We start from the raw sequence: 23,859 nt of genomic DNA, 5'->3' as shown, positions 1-23,859 counted from the left end.
CAAGACACTTCACCCATTGCCTACTGGTCAGAGGGCCCGGTGGCGCCAGTGTCCGGCAGCCTCGCCTCTGTCAGTGCGTCCCAGGGTGGCTGTGGCTACAATGCAGCTGCCATCACCAGTGTGTGAATGGGTGGATGACTGGATGTGTAAAGCGCTTTGGGGTCCTTAGGGACTAGTAAAGTGCTATATAAATACAGGCTCTTTACCATTTACCACTGCTAACTAGGCGGCTCATTCTCTTTCTGTGAAGATATACAGTAACACATCTCGAGTTCACCTTAAATATGTATAAACCAAATTCTAATGGATTGTTAACACAATCCCAATCCTACACGCCTACGTAGTTTTATCAGAATTAATTCAAAACCATGTTTACAGACAGAATAACACAGATGCATGTAAACATGTCCCAAAACATAACTGCCCCTAAATACAGTATTTACAGATTCAGATGAAACCTGAAAGGCATTTCACGCCGGGAGTGAAATTTTGTGCTAACCTTTGTTTTTGTCCCTTTAACTTCCTGTGTTTATGCTGACCATGTTTAAAGTACAAATCAGCTTTGGTTTCTTAGGTGATGCAGTGGGAAACAACATTATTTAACAAATCAAATAGGGACTATTATTAAAAATGAAAAATGGATTAAATGTACTGTATGCAGAGAGTGGAACCAATGAGGCTGATTAAGATGGTTACAAGCTTTCTCTGGGGCTACTATGAACATTTATAATAGTTACTTTTGCTGTTTACTGTAGTTAATTTAATTCAAATAGATGGTAAATAAATGTGTGTGCACAGACTGCTAACCCCCCCCCCCCACACACACACACACACACACACACATCTAACCATCCTTTTCAGGGCATATGTACGACAGGAGAACATTAATCATGTTCTTAATAATGGGAGGTTGTGGGTGGAGTTCTTGGGGCAGGTGGTGGGCAATGACCATCTCCCAGGCATTCACCAGATGGACATTCAGTCCTTTGAATATGGCCTTGAGCACTTTGAGTTGCTGCAGCGTGTACCAGTCACTGTTAGTGGATGAGTGAAGGAAACATGTTAAAGATTTGGGGTTTCCGGTCCGAATAACCACCAGTGTGTCTGGAGCCCTGGACAGCAGCCGCACCACTGCCCTGCGGATGGACAACATCCGCCGGATGTAGAACTCCAAGGGAAAAGTGGCAAAGTGTGCCCAGATTCCAAGTACTACAACGGTTTTGCTGCCTCCAACCATGTTGTCTAACTCGTTGGCAATATAATGCATCTCAATGGCTGGGACAGTAGTGCTCCGGAGAGGAGGACCGTGGCAGCGGTACTTCACCATGATGTTGTGTGTAAAGTTCAGGGCCATGAAAGGTCCAGCTTGTTTCTCACTATTCAGGTCAAACTCCTTGAGATCTGAAAGTATTACAGAGGAAATAATGCGTGTGATAAGGTGTCTAAAGAAAATCAGAAGGGTGCCTGAAAGGGTTGTGGGGTAGTTACCTGGTAGTGTTGCTGTAAGGTGTTCAAACCACTGCCTAATGGTGGAGTCTCCATACATATGAACCACCTTGCCTTTCAGGCACTGAGTGATGGCCGAGGAAGTGTTGAACTGACGAATTTTTGTGCCACCTAGTCCTCGCCAAACATCTTGGTAGTAATAGCCCGAGGGTCCAGACTCCTCACTGCTGCTCTTCTCCTCTGACTGTCCTGAGAACAAGTCAACAGACACGCTATATGACTATTTTTGAGTTATTAACAAGAAAAGACCCAAACAAAATCTTTCCTTTACCTGTATGAGTGAATGAAATCTAATATTACTTATAATTTTAATTTTATAAGACAGCTAGTTTGCTGTAGTTTTCTAACCTCACTCAAGTTGAAGTACAGTTAGTTTGTTTATGACTTTTTTAGTCCCAAAAAATATAAGTGCAGTACACTGGTGATTACCTAATTTAAATGTTTACCATCCACTGTTGAAGATCATCTTATCATGCATTTATGCACCACTATGACTACTGCTGCTGTTATTAGATCACTTCCTGGAAGTCCCATCCCTTTCATGTGCAATCTTAGAAACGTGGCGTCAAACCATTCTGGATGGCTTTATTTTGACCTCCAGTGACACTGTAAGGAAACTTGGAGTCATGTCCCTCAATGCACATATTAAACAAATATGTATGACTGTTTTCTTGCATTAGTGCAGTATCTCAAAAATGAGAAATCCTGTCTCAGACTGATATGGAAGAATTAGTTAATGCATTTATTAATTCTAGACTGGACTACTGAGATTCATTAATATCAGGATTGCCTAAAAATTAGAGATGGCACGATACCACTTTTTTATGTCCGATACCGATACCGATATCATAAATTTGGATATCTGCCGATACCGATATGAATCCGATATAGTGTTTTTTAATCAACAAAACGTTTTTTTAATATCTTGCTGCATTTTGTATAAGTTTATACTCAAGTTTAAATAAATAACAACACAAAAGCTATTCTGTTATACCTGTATGTAAAAAATACACTGCGCCCAAAATATTTCATAGTTCAGCAAAACCAATCAATCTAATAAACTTAAACCTACTCCATCCTCCCTATTCTGGTATTTTAAAGAGTACTTAGCAGAAATATTAAGCAACCTAACTAATAGGGTTGCAAACTCCCAGCAAAAAAAATAGGGAGCCACCCACCACCTCATGATGCTTAATCGATATAATCAAATTTAATTTGATGCAGGGGGGAAAATGCACAGAAATAAATTATTTTTCAAGAATAATTAAATAGATTCAACATCTTTCTTCAACAGAATTGCACACTGCACAGATGGTATCTTCCCAAAGGAAAAAGTAGTATAGCTTACTAGGGTATATTAGACTTAACAGTTACTATATAACTGTTACTGTTACTATTTTTTAACTACACAGACATATCTGACCCAAAATAAGTGCAAGGGAACAGAATGGGACATCCAGGGAGCAATCTATAACTAATTACATTTTTGAAAATGGGCTTAAGATGCACAAAAAGACAACACTCAAGAAAACGGATCAGCCTAATATAAATCAGTTGAGGTCAGTTCCCAGAACTTTCTGATCATACCTCACATTCTTATAATAAACCTCTTTATTCTGGGAATAAGAACTGTTGAAGTTCATTTCATCCACATGTTATGAACTATCCATACAGAGGAAAAGTTACACTGTTAGTAGTTAATTCAAAATCCATAAACTATTAAATGTTCTACAAATGTTTATTTAATATAGGTGTTAACATCTGGCTTTACCTTTCATTCTTGGAAAAATGGTGACACCTGCAGGTCCTGAAGCTCGAATGGAGACTTTCAAGTTGACGCCACTGAGGCAAAGCACACACAATAAAAGTTCTTAAGAAAAGTTTAAAAGTTTTTTAAACTAGAAATTTATTAGAGACGGCAGGCAGCAAAAACAGATTAAATCATATTAAACATTAATTAGTTGACAGGGAAACTGGCTAACACACAACAATGAAGCATTTTCCAGGTGGAGAAAAAGATAGTTCCCTCTTTTTGCTGTGGAGAGTAAAACAAAGAAAAAGATTGACTTTTATACTTTTACACTAAGGACATAAACGAAATCTTCACCTCTTAAAAAGCTTCTCCATGGTTGTGATGCTTTGTTGATATCCTCCATTGAAGTAATTCATTCTGGCATCACAACTCAGGTTATCTGGCTTGTAGCAGAACCAGGGCTCGCCTGTATGGAGGTCAGTGTAGTTGCACAGAGACTTCTGGGTTGGACGCAAACATATGTTACAGGTGGTAGTTTCAGTGACTGAGCCTGACTGGAAGACGCTCTTAAAGAAAATCCTGTCAGGGTGTTCTCTGTTCAGCCTGCGCAGCTCCATGACTGCCTCACTGGGGTGAACCAGTGTCACCTGTAGAAAACAGACTCAGAGTTTTGCAACCAGTTTTCAGATAAATACCTATAATTACTACAACCTTTGAATACAGCATCTTGATTCATCATCCCAGTAAGGAAATCCCAGAAAGTTGATTCTGTTCATCTGGATGTTTTCAGTGGGAGAAATGTTTCGTCACTCACCCAAGTGACTTTTTCAGTCTCAGCTGACTGCAGGTTTCCCCAACCTTATAAAAAGAGCATCTCCATGAAACTGAAGAAGTCACTTGGGTGAGTGACGAAACATTTCTCCCACTGAAAAAACTACATACAGATAAATGGAATCAACTTTTGGGGAATTTGCATTTCTGGTTGGTGGTAAGTAATTCATTCAGATTATATGTTGGCAAAAAGAAACAGTGCCAATGGAAAGAAAACGTTACCTTTTGTCATGGTCAGCATTCCATTCCCCTGGTTCAAGTAGCATTAAAGACTAACTGTTTAGTAAGGGCTATTTACAGTGGGTGGAGATACACAGATGCCTACGTAATCTTAGGCATCTTTGTATGCCGAAGCCGCTGCAATGAGCTGCGGCCGCAAGGCGGTTGGTGCCTGCCGTGGTGGTAATCCCCGAACCAAATGGTGGACACCAGAGGTGAAGGGAACCACCAGGCTGAAGAAGGAGTCCTATCGGGCTTGGTTAGCCTGTGGGACTCCGGAGGCAGCCGACAGGTATCGACAGGCCAAGCGGAATGCGGCTCGGGCAGTGGCTGAAGCAAAAACTCGGGTGTGGGAGGAGTTCGGAGAGGCCATGGAAAAAGACTTTCGGACTGCCTCGAAGAGATTCTGGCAAACCGTCAGACGTCTCAGGAGGGGAAAGCGTTGCTCTACCTGCACTGTGTATAGTGCTGGCGGAGCGCTGCTGACATCGACTGAGAAAATTGTCAGGCGGTGGAAGGAATACTTCGAGGACCTCCTTAATCCCACTGACACGTCTTCCGAGGAGGAAGCAGAGTCTGGGGATGAGGGGAATGACCCGCCAATTTCCGGGGGCGAGGTCACTGAGGCAGTTAAACAACTCCTTGGTGGCAGAGCCCCTGGTGTTGATGAGGTCCGCCCCGAGTTCCTGAAGGCTCTGGACGTTGTAGGGCTGTCCTGGTTGACACGCCTCTGCAATGTTGCGTGGAGATCAGGGGCAGTACCTGTGGACTGGCAGACCGGGGTGGTGGTCCCCATCTTCAAGAAAGGGGACCGGAGGGTGTGTTCCAACTACAGGGGGATAACACTCCTCAGCCTCCCTGGGAAAGTCTATGCCAGGGTGCTGGAAAGGAGAGTTCGTCCGTTAGTCGAACCTCGGATACAGGAGGAACAATGCGGTTTTCGTCCTGGTCGCGGAACACTGGACCAGCTCTTTATCCTCTCCAGGATACTTGAGGGTGCATGGGAGTTTGCCCAACCAGTCTACATGTGTTTTGTGGACTTGGAGAAGGCATTTGACCGTGTCCCTCGGGGTGTCCTGTGGGAGGTGTTGCGGGAATATGGGGTGTCTGGCCCATTGCTACGGGCCATTCGATCCCTATACAACCGTTGCAAGAGCTTGGTTCGCATTGCCGGCAATAAGTCGGACTCGTTCCCGGTGGGTGATGGGCTCCGCCAGGGCTGCCCTTTGTCTCCGGTTCTGTTCATAATTTTTATGGACAGGATTTCTAGGCGCAGCCAAGTGGCGGAGGGCTTTCGCTTTGGTGGCCTCAGAATCTCATCTCTGATTTTTGCAGATGATGTGGTTCTGTTGGCTTCATCGGGTGAGGGCCTCCAGCTCGCACTGGAGCGGTTCGCAGCCGAGTGTGAAGCAGCGGGAATGAGGATCAGCACCTCCAAATCTGAGGCCATGGTTCTCAGCCGGAAAAGGGTGGAGTGCCCACTCCGGGTCGGGGATGAGTTCCTGCCCCAAGTGGAGGAGTTCAAGTATCTCGGGGTCTTGTTCGCGAGTGATGGGAGAAGGGAGCCGGAGATCGACAGACGGATTGGGGCTGCAGCTGCAGTAATGCGGACGCTGCACCGGTCCGTCGTGGTGAAGAGGGAGCTGAGTGTAAAAGCGAAGCTCTCAATTTACCGGTCGATCTACGTCCCTACCCTCACCTATGGCCACGAGCTGTGGGTAGTGACCGAAAGAACGAGATCGCGGATACAAGCGGCAGAAATGAGCTTCCTCCGAAGGGTGGCTGGCCTCTCCCTTAGAGATAGGGTGAGAAGTTCGGCCATCCGGGAGGGGCTCAGAGTAGAGCAGCTGCTGCTCCACATCGAAAGGAGCCAGCTGAGGTGGTTCGGGCATCTGACAAGGATGCCCCCTGGGCGCCTCCTGGGTGAGGTGTTCCAGGCATGTCCCACCGGGAGGAGGCCCCGGGGCAGACCCAGGACACGCTGGAGAGATTATATCTCTCGGCTGGCCTGGGAACGCCTTGGTATTCCCCCGGATAAGCTGGAGGAGGTGGCTGGGGAGAGGGAGGTCTGGGCCTCTTTGCTTAGGCTGCTGCCCCCGCGACCCGGCCCCGGACAAAGCGGATGAAGATGGATGGATGGATGGATGGAGATACACAGCCCATATGGAAAAGATATATATAAATCTTATAAAGTTTGTATCTGTCTTGTGTGAAACTTGTATGAAAAGCATATAAGAGTGAAAACAGATATAAGATCCCTTGAAAAATTATATAATGAAACTTGTATGTTTTGGATACTTACTAAAACAATGTATGAAAGTAATGAGAAAGTGGCCACTTTCATGAGTAAATAATGTAAGCCTTATATGATTTACTCATGAAAGTGGCCACTTTCATGAGTAATCACATATAAGTTTTTACTATTTCTTTTCCATATGGGAGCAAACGGCCTTGGGTTGGAATTTAACCCATCTGCTGTTAGAATTGTCTAACAGCTATGGTTCAGTGGAAAAGATGAGTTGGCTCTATTTCATAAGCAAGCTATGATCATTAAATATTTGCAGCAAAGGTCTGTTGGGGAAGCAGCAAAATAATTTGTTTTGTAACAGATAGAATTCATGTTTCTGTTAAAGCATATTTTGTCATCCAGCTCAAACCCAAGCTGGTGGAGACTCTGGAGGAAATAATTTGTTTTTAAAGCTTCAGCTATTGGCATTGAGGTCATGACCATACCTTGCTAGTTAGCAAGGAGCACCATACTTTGCATTCATTACATGGGCTTACTACAAACATGCTAACTTTAGTGCTAATAGTTTTCTCCTACTGCAGAAACTGAACACGATCTTGAAGTATAACCCGGAACCACATTCCCCCTCCATTACAGTTTCCATTAACACAAAAATAAGCAATATAAACATCACAATCTATGAGAACTTTGGAAGTCAGTCTCAGTTCCTTTTGGGGAACACATTTTTGCGGCACCTCCTCATTAGTTTCTTTTTTCACCCCCAGATTGCTGCTCAGTATTGCATAAGAATGAAGTGACTGTTTGGTCTTAGCATTTGTCCTAATGTCAGTAGCTAAAAGTAGGGGTAACAGACTTTATGTGCAAATTTGAGAAGTAGGTTTCTTTATGCCAACGGCAACAGGAAGCTAACATTTTACATCAGCTTGAAACATTACTTTACTATTAAGTCTTTGTCTAGAGAAATGGGAAGATGTATTTTTCTAAACATTCCAGTGACTGAAAAAAAAGAAAGATGGGATGTTGACATTTCCAATGCCTTCAACCACATGTAAAATGATACATTTTCTTAATCACCTGGACTTGTGCACTTCCTTTCCAGAGTAAAAAGAATACAGCTGTGTAGGAGCCATTGAGATGATCCACCACTTCTCCTGCAACACCCGCACCGATAGTTGGGCTGTGCAGCCGGGCAAGTAAAACGTCTCCTCCAAACTTTTTTGGACGGCCCTGAAAGTCCTTCATGTTAATCATAACCTCCAGCTTATCTCCTATTCGCCACTGGCCCCCTCCCCTCTTTGGAAGAATGGTGAAGGTGCTGTGGTCTGGATCACTGGTCTTTTCCAGGGAAAGAGGAAATGATAAAGGTGGCGTTTCAGGCCAAGTAATAGACTCTAGCAGGAGGTCTTCTTCTTGAGCCTCCTTAGGGGACAGCGGTTTTAACTTGCAGAAGTCATAATGCATGTCAGTAGACAGGGTAACAGCGGCAGGCCTTGAGAATATGCTGATGGTCTTCATTTTATTCTGAAACTGCAATATTAATCATTGAATTAAAACATGCAATACAATTCAGTACACCTAAGAATCAACATGTTCCATTATCCAGTTTAAGACAATGAAATCTGAATAGGGCTCTGAGAGTTGGAAACAAAAACATTTCATACAAAGCAAAAGTTGCAGATTTTGAAGCTGCTTAGTTGCCATGGTAAATTTTAAAAAGAGGTAAATACTAAACATAGTTGAAAACTGTTAAAAATTCTTCTCATGTGATAAGACAACAAAGCTTTTCTTTGTACATAAATGAATAAATCAAAATCCTTAAAATATATGCATTACCAATTTAACTAAGCCAAGAAATATACAGATACAGATTACACTCAGCTCTCTATGATAAGGCAAACTAAATGCAGTTGTATCAAATGCAAAATGTGGTTACTGGCAGAAATGTTGCCTTTCAGAAAATCACCAGGATTTGAATCTTATAATACCAATGTTTATAATGTGAGATACAAAATTGATTTAAATTTGGAGGGACTAATCAGCACTCTCCAATGAGTTGATTTTACCATAAACCTCACATACAAGGCTACATTAATTACTAGCTTACAACAGGGTTGCCAGGTCAGGGTGACACATTCTTCCTAACAAGAACTAAAGGACTAAAAAAAAAAAATTAAATAGAAGTAAATAAAAAAGTAAGTTTAAAAAGTAAAAAAAGTTATCTCGTGTTGCAGATTAAATATTAGTATATTTAGTATTTTTGCACCACCAACAAGATGATTGTCGAAGGGCTACATCCAAAAACATGACTATTGTGGGGAGTGGTTTGTGGCTCCGCTGCAGGGGAGGGGTAGAGCAGTGGGTTTTCAGGGTGTGGTGAAAGATGGAGGCTGATTCACACACCTGACCTCATCATCTAATCATGTCTCCCCTTTTAAGGATGTTTCTGGGAGAGTGGTGTGTGCTACTTTAAAACGGGAAAATAAAGGATCTTTAAAAACTACAATGCTGTGGTCATCGGATCGCTCATTGTCACATTTACCTATTTAATCTAAAACCTATATAGCAGATGAAAGTCATGTGAAAGCACTGTATGACCTAAGAATTGCATCTGGCTCTTCATATGGACATCTGACACATCATACCTACATTATTCATTTAATCTTTTTTTCAACACAAAAAACTGTAGTCACTAATTAGAAAAACACAAGTTCTTACCTCCAGGGTGTTCATGATAAATAACACCAGGAAAAAAAGAGTGAAGAAAAGGAAAATCCAGGCACATTTTGGGAGTCTAGTAAAGGCCTGTCGTTTACAAACTTGGAACTTCATGATTGGTAAACAGTCCACATCTCCGGCTGCAGTGTTGCACTATGACCAGTTCACCAGATACTAGATTTTATGAATGAAATTAAAACAAAAACAATAACAAAGTATATGTTAAAAAACAAAACAAAATGCAGTTGCAAATCCTCTCTCAATTACAAACTGTTTAATTACTGAAACCAATATATTCTGTTAAACTGACACTATTATTATTTTTTATTGACTCATCAGAATATGCAGCTGTGGAGGACGAAAATCTTGATGTAAGTAGCAGTTAATGTGTAAAGAGTTGTAAAGACAGAAACATTTTTTGATTTATCAAACAAGTGGAAAAGAAAAGTCTGGTAGAGATCGTAGAAATAAATTCTCCCTAATACATGTCCTTGGTTCAGACGTGTGTCAAAGATGTACACGTCTACAGTTTAAGGAACAAATGAGTAAGACACAAGCAGAAGTGATAACGGCAATATTTTTCTGTAGAAAAATGTCACACAGCGTAAAAATCGCACAAAATCCTCTACAAAGCACACAAGTACATTAATAATGTATTGTAATGCTAAACGAATCTCATTTTTACATTTACTTCTCAAGTCTATAGCACATCTTACCTCGACGGAGAAGATTCTTTTAGTGAGAACCAGCGCTGAAGCTCATTGCATTGATTTGCTGTTTTCCCAGTTGTGACACAATGAATCAAAGACATACCAAAAGTTAATTATTATCCAAGAGCGACTGTACTCTGTCCACTGCAAATTAATGCAAAGGGGAAAATGCAAATCTTCCCCTGAGTCCCTGGTAGTCTTTTTCTTGGCCCACCCTGTTAAATTTACTGAAGTATGATGTTTATACTAACCTTACACTTTGTAAATTTATAACATAAACAAAAAAAATCTGAGTGAAGTCATACTCTTTCACAGCACTGCAGTTGTGCTCAATCCTGCTCTGATTCTTTCTCCTCACTCAAATGTTTCTGGTAAAAATCTCTGTGTTGGTGCGCGCACATCTTGTCATGGTTTTAATTGAATATGTAGGAAAAGAGTTCATTAATCCTGTTCTTAATAGTGGGTGGTGGTGGGCGGATGCTGTGGGCCAAGCTCATCTGCCAGGCGTCCACCAGATGGACATTTAGTCACAGTTAGTAATTGCCTCATCAAAGCTTTGTGGTTTACAGTCCGAATGACTACCAGTGTGTTTGGAGCTGTGGATAGCAGCTGCACCATCGCCCTGTGGATCCTCTGCAGCAGGATGTACTCAGGATGTGCTACATCATAGTGAGAGACAGTTGAAATAGCTTTCTTAGGTTGCCGAAAAAAGAATTACATCTAACTGTCACTAACTGTAACTCATGCATGTTATGTTATCTGCCTACGCATGAAGGGCCGTGAACCCTGACATATAAAACTGTGTATCTAAGTGCTTCCTCTTTTAGATCGACACGGAAGGTAGTATTGTGTACATCTCCACATGCATGTGCTTAATAAATGATTGTTGATTGACTGGACCTGCTCTGAGTATTGGTTGTTTGTTCTCAGCCCAACATCAAAGAATTCGGGACAAGAGGGAAAAGGTTAAGCTGCAGTGTGTGAATAAAAATCTAATTGGTGTTAGAAAGATTTCAAGGTAGTTCTGCTTTAAGGTGTTCAAACCACTGCCTGATGGTAGAGTGCTGAGCTGAGGACCTGTGCCACCTAGTGGTCTCTGCAGAGACTGGTTACTGGAGAACCAACAAGCCAGGTGTTTTAACACAGGTGCACGTCATTGCACGATCTTCTCATGCAAAGTGGCATGTATTACAAATGAGCAAGCACAGCTGACTGGTGTTTCATCGGAAACGGTGGCTAAAGTGCTGTCATACAGATTCTTAGAAAAGATCCCAGTAACCACATTGGAAATTGCAACATCCCCAAAAAAAGAAAAAGTGCAAGAGCAGCTCATCGTCATGCTGCTGAAACTGTCAGCGCAGGATGTGATCAGACTCAAGAATATTCTGTCAGTGATTACAGAGAGAAGGATATGGAGTCAGTCCATAAACCACGAGAGCGAATGTACATTTGTCAGTTGTGTGCTGCAAAAAGAGCCAGACACTTATAAAAAATAATAGTTTGGTTATCCTTCATCATATTATTGAATGACAGGCAAGTACAAGTGTGCCTACAAAGGGCAGAGGTCTGACCCTTACTGTATCCGATCAGTCCTCATCTCTGGTTGATTTTTGTGGTTGAGTAAAAGGAGGGGAAAAAAAAACAAAGCGAAAATTATTTAAGTGACATAAACAAACCGACAAGTCTTTGAGTAGGTATAACAGAAATTCGGTCCACTAAGAAATTCTCTGAAATAGATCAGCTATTAACTGAGGCCCCAACAAGAGTTTGGACCTTTTCTAACATAATGTCAATATTTGAATAGATTTTGACTCCACTGTCTGGCACCACAGTTACCCTTAAAAAGAGCACATAAGTGTTTTCAGTCTCAGGGCACATGTCTCTCTGCTGATGGTAAAACTTTTCTGCCCTAATTTAACCAGCTGCATTTTTACGATAGCTGCCTGTTTAGACCTAGTTCATGTGAATGTTGTTCAGCCAGTCCACTGAGCCATTTGTTGGGCCATGAGTCAATGCTGACATCACAGTTTAAATTAATTGCATAGTTCATTTTAAAATTGTAGTTTTTTTTTTCTTTTTTTGTTGCTGTTTTTAAAAATTGCAGCTGTTAAATTTGAATGTTTGGATTTTAAAAAAATCGATAGATCGATGGAATTTAAGGTAGTTCAAACAGCAGATAGTTTCACAGTGTTTGCACTGACAGCAGATTTGAACATTGTGTAAAATATAAATAAAAGCAGAATGCAATGATCTGAGGATCTCACAAATCCATATACACAATAAAACAAATCATGAGGAATATTAAATTTTTCAACTGAAACATTTACTATGTAATGAAAAATGTTAGACTATTTTGAATTTGATGGCAGCAACACATCATAATAATGTTGAAATGAAGGAAACAAAAAGACTGGAAAAATAAATGGTACTGAAAACCAGCGGGGGTTTTGCTGTTAATTAGGTAAAATGCCATCAGGTCAGTTCGTAGGATGATTTGCTCCTCCAAATATCGAAACAGAGCTAAATGCCCCCCAAAAGATGAACTATTACATTCCAATCTAATTCAAACTAAATCTATAGTAAGTTTGCATTGCTTTCATCTTTAACCCATTTATCGTTGGGTTGTACAGAATACAGGGGATGGACAAAAGATTTTAAACACTCTTTGTTGCTATAGCTATTTGCTGGTTAGTGTGTTTTCTTAAACTCTCTCTCTCTCTCACTCACACACACACACACACACAGAAATCATGTGTACTACCCCAAAAAACTCTCTTGAATCATTGCTGTTAGACACGATGACAAGGTTAGATATAAAACTTGAAATGATTTAAGGCTAAACACACCAAAGCTGACATGCTGCTTTATTACAGAGCAGCAGATTGGACCTTGCTCAGCTGAGTCTGGGCCACACTCTGCTTGTGAATGTGGAACAGCATAAAGGATCTCTGCAGTAGTTAAGTTATTATCCGACAGATCTGGGCTGTTTCCCTTGAGCCAAATGGACTTCCTCAAGTGAAGTGTTTTCTACCTCAAAGGCTCATCAGTTTACACTGGAATCCATTTTTTGTTTATTAAATTTAATTGCCATTATGATTACACAAGTTTGTACTGATTTTAGCTTTAACATCCAGTCTGGATCAGATTTTGCACTTGTGCAATTATTTTGCAACTCTCATAAGTCCATGTTTTATTCACAACAGAACACAGAAAACATGTCAAATGTTAGTTTTGAATTTGATGAGAGCAAAAAAGAGGACAGGTTTGGCCAGTGTTTACCACTGTGCAGCATCCCCTCTTCTTTCAATGAGAGGTTTGCACTGCAGATTCTTCTACTGTGATGACATGCTGCAGTATGCAGTTTAGCATTGTGTTGCTGAAATATGAAAGGCCTTCCTTGAAGAGGAGGTTGCTAAAACTTGTGTATAAGCTTTCAGTAGTGATGGTGCCTTTTCAGATGTGCAAGCTGCCACTTCCATAGGCACTAATGCACTCCCATACTACCAGAGATGCAGGCTTTTGAACTGAGTACTGATAATGAGCTAGATGGTTGGTCTCCTTTTTAGTCCAGAGCAGGGGGCAGATCTAGAGAAAATTTTTAGGGCATCATGAAAATCAGATGGAGTAGCAAAATACAAGCAATTTCTATACACATTCTTTAATATGTACTATATATGGTTAAAATATATAAAGTGCAGTAAGTATATTCATGTTTCATATAGACTGACTTTCTTATTAAAATTAGCCCAAATAATAAAACATTTGAGTTATATGTAAAAAAAAAAGATATAAATGAAATGAATTTATGAACCGTAAATGTCAGTTTATTTAACAAATAAGCATACAGCCAAAAAAGTATAAAGTCCAGAAAGCCAAATGAGGTGGATCGATTAAAAATGAATTTAAAATTAAGACATTAGGGGAAAAAAAACAGCATTTAGCCTACACTGACATTTGACATACTCTCTCAACTTTTCTGAAATTTTGATGTTGATGTATTGATGTGATATCATTTTTAGGAATGTGTGCTTCCTAACAGGCTCTGCTCCCCATGCATATCAATGATCCTTTGGCCAATGTTACAGCTCAGTGCTTTTCCTTTTTTGAACTAGTTTTACCATCACATGTTGGCCGATATCAAAGTCTGTCAGTTCTCAGTCCTGATGAAACATGATCTTTTTATTAACTTTATTGCTGTTGTTCACACATGAAACCATGGCCCACCAATTCAATTCAATTTTTTTATACAGCACCAAATCACAACAACAGTCGCCTCAAGGCGCTTTATATTGTAAGGTAGATCCTACCAGAGGTGGGACCAAGTCATTGTTTTGCAAGTCTCAAGTAAGTCTCAAGTCTTTATCCTCAAGTCTCAAGTCAAGTCTCAAGTAATGTCAGGCAAGTCAGAGTCGAGTCTCAAGTCACAAGTCTGAAACTTTGAATTTCAAGTCCTTTCGAGTCTTTAAAAAAAAAAACAACGAAAAAATAATGTTGCAGTTATATGCTAAATGTAAATATTAGACCATGTAATTTTAAATCTGTGTTTTTCTCAACACATGACAAAAGTGAACGTAGAAAATATACACAAATTGTGAAATTGCACCTCTTTAAAATGCAGCTCAATTAAACTTAGCTCCAAGAATAATTTTCACCGACAGTTCTGAGATAAGCTGCATGTTATTCTTGGATGCGGTTGTAGGACCAGCTTTAAAATCGCATGACAAAAATATCATACACATTAAAAAAAACTGTATCACCAACGTAGCCTGGACAACATTTGCTAGTTAGATGAAGTCAGCTATCTCATTGTAGCATATTTATATGCATATTTATAATCATACGGTTCTTGGAGTGAGTGCATACACTCATGAAGTTTAGTAACTTCAGGTCACTGCAACAAGCCCAGGTACAGTTTACCGACGGATGGGTACAGGACCTTGAAATGCACCGTGTAGAACGAAAGACCATCGTACGTATCATAAGTTTACCAGTCTCACAAATTGTCGTCATAAATACACATTCATTAACCGTTTATTAATAGGACCTTTGAGCTCAACGGTAATTAATTAGCAGTGGAAATAATTTCTGGTACCTGAAGGAAACGGTTTCCAAGGCCTAATCCGTGGATCGACTTCCTTCGAGGCGTGGACGTCTATCAGCAGAGAATGTACCTTCACCTATCAGCAGAGAATGTCCCTTAGTCTGTAACACAGTCAAATATATTCTCAAGTAATATTCAAGCATGCCATTCAGCGTGTTAGTACGAGCTCGGGTGAAGGAAATTGCCTTCCCGGGTTTCCTCCGTGGCGTGAGCGATAAGCAGAGTTCTGTCCTTTCCTTCTAAGATTCCTAATTATTTAAAGTAACACTCAGGTATGCCATTCAGCTGGGTTAGTTACGACGTCGGGAGCAGCTTGGGAGAACAAGGAAACACAGACTGCTTCAGGTTGTCTTCCCAAATCGACTCAAAGGTTTATTTGATACACAGCAGTTTATATAGATGAAAAAAAAGGTTCGTGTGTCAGCTTTCCCAGTTCAAACCGGTACAGACCAAATAAGGAAACGTCTTCCTGCCTTCTGAGCAAAGTATCCCTTGTGTAGTTTATCAGTTCAGCTATAATTTATGATCATCCCAGCAAAATACACTCCTAGACATAGAATACAGAGTTCTTTCATCAGTGAATTCTGAAACAAACCACCTAGCCTTTAACGAGCCTTTTCCAGGAGATAAAGAAAAAGGGAGGATGGGAGTAAGGAAGTGGTCTCATCTCTGTGGTGTTTTCGACCTTGGGGTACCAGCTTGTGAGTCCTACACATTAATTCTTGGGTCACAGAGAAAGAGAAAAACAACTAGTAGTTGGGCCTTATTGAGTAACAGTTTTCCTGTATAAAACAATATCCTGTAAATGCTACTATGGTATCAAAATACCTAACAGTTCCCCTCTTTTATTATTTTTAAAAATAATAACTCAAATAGAAAGGAAAAATCACAAATGTAATAACATAATATAAAAAGCAAATCATAAAATGTAATAGTTCACAACCTAATGTTCAATATACACATCAGGAACATCATTGGTAACATCTGGCACATAATCTGGGTCAATTTGTGCCAATTGCAAATACATTGAAGTAGCTGTACTAGTAGCTATACGGGTTATCATTGAACGTACACAGGGTACCACACAACAGACAATAATCATCAAAAACATGCTGCAACGGTTACAAAGGCTACAATTAGTTCCTTCCATCTTCCAAACGTGTCCTGTAGCCACTTATGTAGCCACTGACCGTGACCTGTATTGGCAATTAGTTCTATCTGCAATGCTTCAAGTTTATTCATAGCTTGTGTGAATGAACCGTTAGGAGCGGTGTTATTGGGAATGAAAGTACAGCATACATCAACGGTTACTAGACCACAGGTACCGGTCCAATCAACAGGTAAAGCTAATCTAAGGGTATTATTGCACAACCAATAAGCATGTGGGATTGGTCTGGTCAGGCGCGTGACCATGTGTGATTTAACTAACTCCCCCCAGTCAGTGTCATTTAAGACACCCTCTGGGGGAACAATGATCGATTCTCTGCTCGAACTTGAACTGTGTGTGTGTTCCTCCAGATATGATACAACTTCAGCCATAGAGACAGCTAGCCATGTCTCATTACAGCGTGCACCTGGGGAGTCAGAGAAGAATGTATAGTTATCCTTTGTATAATCTATGTGTGTGTCTGGGCCAGTTAACTTTAGTCTGCGCAGACATATCATACTAGTATTAAAATGGAGAGGGATCTGTCCTAAGGGCAGTGAGGGCTTTAACCTATTCTTAGGGCGTTTCATTGGGGCGCAGGTCCCTGCGGTGTCATTAGATAACTTCAATAATTCGCCTAATGGAGTCTCAGGGTTAGTTGGTGTGTGTGTGTGTCTAAGTAGGCAGTCGAGAGGGCTCAGAGTCAACTGTAAAGCGTCTTTAAAGAGAGCATTATTTCCGCTGATTTTCTCTAGTCCCTCAGTGAGGGGGAAACCGGATATGGGGTATCCTACTATTACCTGTTCTGGATTAGCCTTTGAACAGACATAACAGTTACTGTTTCCTAAATCACGAGCGGCTGTTCTGGCATTTTCATACCAGGCGTTAGCTCCTGTTCTAGAGGGTGCATAAGATGGTTTATTAGTGGCGTCTATGTTGCTATTTACTGATTTTAGGGAGCGTGAGGAGTGCATTAAGTAGGTGTCTTGCAAAATGGAGCATGAGGTATAGTCAGCAAAATATGACCTGCAGAAATGTGAACATGGTTGCAGTCTACAATACAAAATAGCAAAGAGAAATCCTAAGGTTAATGCGATAGATATGATTAATAACCTAAATATATAAAAAAGTATATAAGAAAAACAGTTCTTCAGTTGTCTCCTGGCCTGGTCCCAGGTTCGAGAGACATTGAATAAGCGTCGTATGATGACAATGGGCATTTCATTTTCTCCATTATCAGGATGAAATGAGTCTGGCTTTATCAGGTTAGACATCATGTGGTACTTTTGGCTTTCTGTTCCTGCTGGATGTTTGAGTACCTTGTCGTTGTTCTTTCAGACGTTGTGTGTTAATCAGTGATTGCGTGTGTGCACTGGATCCGGGCGCTGGCTCGCCGGAGATGTCATCTACCCGTGTGTGTTTATTTGCTCTAGTTCCGGGCGCTGGCTCGCCGGAGATGTCGTCTGCTTGATCCGACGCCTGAGATGGTCCGATTGGGCTGGTCTTAACCCTGCTGGCATGAATCCACTGAGGTTGTCCGTCCGTAAGGATGCTGGTTCTTCGTCACTGCCAGTAAAGCCTGGGGGCTGGAAAACGCGGCCTCCCAGAGTGTCCTTGGTTTTAGTGGCTTCTCCAACATGCGTCTCCTTGTCTCCACTGGTGGAACTGTGGAGGGGAAAGGCTGAGAGAGACAAACTTTCTGATAGTTATTATTCAGTTTTTCTATCAGGTTGTGAACATCAGTGGACAATGCAATATACATCACCTTCTACTAGCGGTGCCCCTCTGGAAGCTGACCATGGTCTTGGAAATAGTCTTATTTCAAATGGAAATAATTTGGTTACTGCAGATTGAGTCATTCTAATCTCACACAGGACTTAAGTAAGTAATTTGACCCAGGTCATTAAAGTTTTAGCACACTTTTGAATTACTTCTGATGTGAATGAAGGTCCTCTATCACTGTTAATTTGGTGAGGTATTCCGAATCTGGGTATTATTTCATTGCTCAACTTTTGACAGACTACTTCTGCAGTTTCTTTTGAGGTTGGATAAGCTTCTACTCATTTACTAAATTGATCCACTATTACCAGTAAGTACTTGATGCTTCCTTGTGCTGGCATATGTGTGAAATCAATTTGTAATGTATGAAATGGAAAATCTGGTTGTGGTAAATGCTGATGTTTCGCTTTTGATTTTCCTACATTAGTTCGTGCACATGTTAGACAGGTTGCTAATATGCTTTTTATTGCATGTGATGTTTTCTCAATTACAAATCTTGATTTTATTGCCCCTATTACCCCTCCTTGTCCGACATGACTCACACAGTGAAAATGTCGGGCAAGGACTGGCATCAGGGAATATGGGAGGGCAATCAAACCCTTAAGATTTTGTATAAGCCATCTCTGTCATCTAAGGTACAGTCATTATTCTCCCAATAGGTGTAATCACATGCAGAGGCTTGCTCTTGTATGAATTTTAAATCAACATTTGTGTCTAAATAGTCTGGGAGTGTAACAAGTGGCAGCTGTAGGGGCACAGATAATACTTCCTGCGGAGGTGGGAGCTGTGATGCAGCTGCAGCCTTGGCTGTCACGTCTGCTAAGGCATTACCTGTTGCTTCGTCTGTGTCAGCTGTACTGTGTCCTTTCGTTTTTACAACTGCAACGGCCGATGGCAGCTGTATAGCCTGAAAAAGTCTTTGAACAAAATCAGAATTTAGCAATTTATTTTCCATCAGCAGATCTAAATCCTCTCTGTCTCCACAATGTGCCAAAGTCATGCACAACGCCAAATGCATAGCGGCTGTCTACGTAAATTGTCACATGCTTATCCAAATGTAGCTCACAGGCGCGTATTAAAGCCATGAGCTCTGCTTTTTGTGCTGAGTGAAATGGTAATGAGTGAGCCTCTAGTATGATGTCAGGCACTGTTACCACTGAATAGCCACAAAGAAATGAGTTGTCATTCGGCCTTGAACAGGACCCGTCCACATAAACCGTGGCTGAGTCTGAGATAGGTGTTTGCTCTAAATCTGGACGTGGTGCTGTGGATTCCTGTATACGTGTCATGCAGTCATGATCATCAAGCCTGTCTGAGCCATCCTGTCGGTCAGAAGAACACAGCATAGGATCAATAAATGTGCTGGCGAATCAGGTGTGCTGCTCGCTTTTATAGTGAGATTTGCATGTGTTGTGTAGTTATGTTTGCTAGAATGGTCGTGACCTGGTGATTGGTGTGTAGAATAGTGTCATGTGAGAGTGTGAGCTTCTCGCAGTCCCTTATCATGATAGAGCAAGCTACTACTGCCCTCAGGCAGGCCGGCATTCCTGAACAATTCAGGCAGCACCTTTGAGTGGCGGAGGTCAGCACTCCCTTTAATGCATTGAAAGAGACAGTCATTTCTGTGGATCACAGTATTCGAGGAGGCTTGTCTTTTTTGCAGCATTCACGCAGAATGTGGTCATGAAAAGAACAGTCTGGTATCCACTGTCTGCAATAGTTCACCATGCCTAAGAAGGACGACATGTCCTTCTGTGTAGTGGGACGAGGGACGGAGGTCACAGCTTTGACCCTGTCTGCAGTCATGGAACGTTTTCCGTGAGACAGTGTGAATCCCAAATATTGAACACAAGTCTGACAGTACTGCATTTTCTTTGCTGATGCTTTGTGGCCAGTCTTTTGGAGGTGCTGGAGAAGCATGTGTGTAGCAGTTTGACATAGTTTTTTCACTTTCAGCACAGAGGAGGAGGTCATCCACATGTGGATCAGGGTGCGGCCCTGGAGGAGTGAAGCACCATTGAGAAAGCAGCAGAGCTGTCTATCATGCCTTGGGGCAAACGAGTCCAAGTGTACTGCTTATTTCTATGTGTGAATGCAAATAACGGCTGTGTGTCACAGGTACTGAGAAAAAGGAGTGGAGCATAAATCCACCACGGTAAAATGTGTATGCAATGCATGTCAATATGCTGTGAACATCTGAAACGAGAGGTGGCAGAGGAATGTTGACTGCATTAATTTGCCTTAAGTCTTGTATGAAACGCCATACGCCAGGTTTGTTAGGCTTTGGCACAGGATTGACAGGAGTGTGGGCTTTATTACTCCTGTAGTCAATAAATCTCCTATCATGACATCTAGGACTGCGGCTTTTTCCGTGGAAATGGGATGCTGCTTGACATATACTGCTTGTTTTTTAATAAGTGTACGTGATAAAGTGTACAGTCAATAAATCCTATATCATTCTCACTTTTAGACCACAATGTCATATTCTGGTATTCAGCTGGCAATGTAACTGCAGAAATAGTACAGTCGATAGGGTAGGTTAGATCTATGTGACGACATGGTGTAGTTATATCATAACCTATGTCTGAGTTATGTGACAAAATCACTGTTTGACCTTCACTTGTGTGAGCAGTTATCATGTTGTTGAACAGTGTGAGAGAAACAAAAGTGTGGCTCCCAGTCATGGGATTACCTGTTAGTGGCGTCTGTACACGTTTTTTTTTGGCACAGTGTGTGACATAGAGTACCGGACAAAAAGGATGTTGAGTTCATTCTCTGCTGAGGGTCCAGCTGACACAGAGGATGTTCCTTCTCCATCATGTCGGTACATAGGGCAGAGAAAACATAAGCTGTTATCAGTGTCAGCAAACATTTCACCCTTTATGTTAAATTAAATACACAAATTCATTTTTGCTCTGGGTGTCTGCGGCTGCTGGAAAACTGAGCTAAATTTGCACCTCTAGCTTGTCCAACAGTGCATAAAGCGTTTTATGAATACTAGGATAGATTCATCAGGCTTCTGTTTACACATAGTTACTGCATTTAAGTCAATTTTGTCTCTGGACATTGTTAGCAGGAATTTCTTTAGATTCTTAAAGAAATCGGCGACTTTGTCATTATTTACCCTCCTTTTGTCCATAGCGGTAACATTTGATGCATCACGTCGCGGCATTCTATCATATATTTTCTACAGGACTTTTTAAGCAGACTACTTTTCTTATCACAAATGATATTCAACATTTCTACTGACCTGTTTTCTGGCGATAATCGTTCGGGATAAGGCTCCGAAAAGAAATTAGAATGCATTGAACTTCTTAAGTTGTAAACAAAGTCAGTCACATAAGCACTCCCGCATGTTCTGGATACGTGATCATGGACGTCTTCACCGATTCGTGGACGTAGGTTACACGTAACCGGAAATGGGAGTTGTACTGAGCCGTTATTTGAGACTTTATTTTGTATTTTATTAATTTTTGGTTTTACAGGTACTTTAGATTTTTTTATCGGACCTGTCTGTGGTCTTTGAATAATTCTGACCCATGTTCAGTGATTTCCAGAGGGGTTTACACGCTAGGAGGATTTATGTTAGTATTTTCGCTGCGGCACAGCTGAGGTCACTTTAAATTTATTGCTAGCAATTTTTTGTTTGTGTGAGCAACTCTCACTTAGCGAGCAACTTCTCGCTTAACGAGCAACTTCTCGTAAAACAACAGGCAACTTCCTGTGTCTTTCTGCTTTTAATTTACTGCTTTTAACCCTTGTATGGTAATCGGGTCTGTGAGACCCGTTTTCAGTTTTCTTTCGTTTTTTTTTTTTTTTAACAAAATTAAATTTAATTATTTACTAGCTTTCTGTGAGTGAGCAACTTCTCACTTTTTAACGTACGTTTCAAGATAACAGGCAACTCCCTGTGTCACTCTTTGATGAGCAACTTCTCACTTAACGAGAAGTATTTAAGACAACAGGCAACTTTCTGTGTCACTTTTTCTGAGTGAGCAACTTCTCACTTTTTAACGTACGTTTAATTAAACAATTAATTATTATTATTATTATTATTTTTTAAACAAAATTAAAATATTCAAGACAACAGGCAACTTCCTGTGTCCACCAACACCACACAAGGGTTAATTTACTTTATTCGGGGACTGAGGAAGTCAGTCAGTGTATCTCTCTGGATCACTAAGTGAAACTTCGTCAGCATATCCCGTTTTTTTTATGGATTCGGGGACTGAGGAAGTCAGTCAGTGTATCTCTCTGGATCACTAAGTGAAACTTCGTCAGCATATCCCGTTTTTTTATGGATCGATCACTGAGAGAGGTATAATATGGTCTCTATATAAATATGAAAGACACATATTTACCTTCTGTCAGGATCCCACTTCTGACACCAAAATTGAAGGAAATTGCCTTCCCGGGTTTCCTCCGTGGCGTGAGCGATAAGCAGAGTTCTGTCCTTTCCTTCTAAGATTCCTAATTATTTAAAGTAACACTCAGGTATGCCATTCAGCTGGGTTAGTTACGACGTCGGGAGCAGCTTGGGAGAACAAGGAAACACAGACTGCTTCAGGTTGTCTTCCCAAATCGACTCAAAGGTTTATTTGATACACAGCAGTTTATATAGATGAAAAAAAAGGTTCGTGTGTCAGCTTTCCCAGTTCAAACCGGTACAGACCAAATAAGGAAACGTCTTCCTGCCTTCTGAGCAAAGTATCCCTTGTGTAGTTTATCAGTTCAGCTATAATTTATGATCATCCCAGCAAAATACACTCCTAGACATAGAATACAGAGTTCTTTCATCAGTGAATTCTGAAACAAACCACCTAGCCTTTAACGAGCCTTTTCCAGGAGATAAAGAAAAAGGGAGGATGGGAGTAAGGAAGTGGTCTCATCTCTGTGGTGTTTTCGACCTTGGGGTACCAGCTTGTGAGTCCTACACATTAATTCTTGGGTCACAGAGAAAGAGAAAAACAACTAGTAGTTGGGCCTTATTGAGTAACAGTTTTCCTGTATAAAACAATATCCTGTAAATGCTACTATGGTATCAAAATACCTAACATCGGGAGCAGCTTGGGAGAACAAGAAAACAGAGACTGCTTTAGATTGTCTTCCCAAATTGACTCAACTTTATTCACAAGTACAACAGTTTATATAGAGGGTAAAATTCATGAGACAGCAGATTTATCAGTTTAAACCAGTACAGACCAAGATAAGGCAGCGTCTTCCTGCCCTTGGGTGAAGAAGCATCCTTTGTGTAGTGTATCAGTTCAGCTACAATTGTGATTATCTCAGCGACATATTTTCAAGGCACAAAACGAAGAGTTCTTACATTAGTGAAATCTGAAACAAACCATTTGGCCTTCAACGGGCGTCTAAAAGATTAAGAAACTAATGTAGCTGAGGGAGTGATCTCTGTGGTATTTCAACCTTGTACCAGCCTGTGATTCTCACACATCAATTCTTGGGTCAAAGAGAAAAATAACTAAAACAAAAGGGCCTTATTGAATGACAGAGTTTTCCTGCATAATGTCACTATAAAACAATATCCAGTAAATGCTACCATGGTACTAAAATACCTAACAGTACCCATCACAGAAATGTAGCAGTGACAATAATATGGTATGCTGTAATCGTACTGGGCAATTAGTGATACAAAAAACCTGTTTTATCCTGTGAATAAAAGTATATGTTTTTTGTCAATGTACCATAATAACAGAAGCGAAACGCAATATTGTGTCAGGACAATTCACTATTTATGCACAATAAATAAAGGAGCATAGCGCGACAGCGCCAGACTTGCTTGTAACCTATATCACTAATTATGTTATGAAAATGACGTATTAACTACTAAAA

The 23,859-nt window shown here is 40.9% G+C and overlaps 1 protein-coding gene across 6 annotated transcripts in view; it reads right to left on the bottom strand.

The window, feature by feature from the left end:
• Positions 1–822: 822 nt before the first annotated feature.
• LOC309692450 (NXPE family member 3-like) overlaps positions 823–23,859 on the bottom strand; it is a 43,145-nt gene continuing 20,108 nt past the window's right edge. For 2 of the 6 annotated variants that reach the window (XM_082510953.1, XM_082510952.1), the window contains exons 2-8: positions 15,075–15,159; positions 9,273–9,446; positions 7,632–8,084; positions 3,614–3,906; positions 3,278–3,348; positions 1,489–1,695; positions 823–1,401 (exon numbers count right to left, since the gene is read on the bottom strand). In XM_082510953.1, the coding sequence (XP_082367079.1) occupies positions 845–1,401; positions 1,489–1,695; positions 3,278–3,348; positions 3,614–3,906; positions 7,632–8,084; positions 9,273–9,386 (1,695 nt within the window). In that variant the 5' untranslated portion in view covers positions 9,387–9,446; positions 15,075–15,159 and the 3' untranslated portion in view covers positions 823–844. Of the gene's footprint in view, positions 1,402–1,488; positions 1,696–3,277; positions 3,349–3,613; positions 3,907–7,631; positions 8,085–9,272; positions 9,447–9,988; positions 10,559–15,074; positions 15,255–23,064; positions 23,632–23,859 lie in introns of those variants that run through there. The other 4 variants (XM_082510949.1, XM_082510951.1, XM_082510950.1 and 1 more) reach the window with 4 other exon arrangements.

The sequence above is a fragment of the Aulonocara stuartgranti genome, assembly GCF_965226115.1.
Source record: "Aulonocara stuartgranti genome assembly, chromosome: 17".
NCBI lineage: Eukaryota > Metazoa > Chordata > Actinopteri > Cichliformes > Cichlidae > Aulonocara > Aulonocara stuartgranti.
The sequence above is the reverse complement of the archived record's forward strand: the minus strand, read 5'-3'. Positions and strand labels throughout refer to the sequence as shown.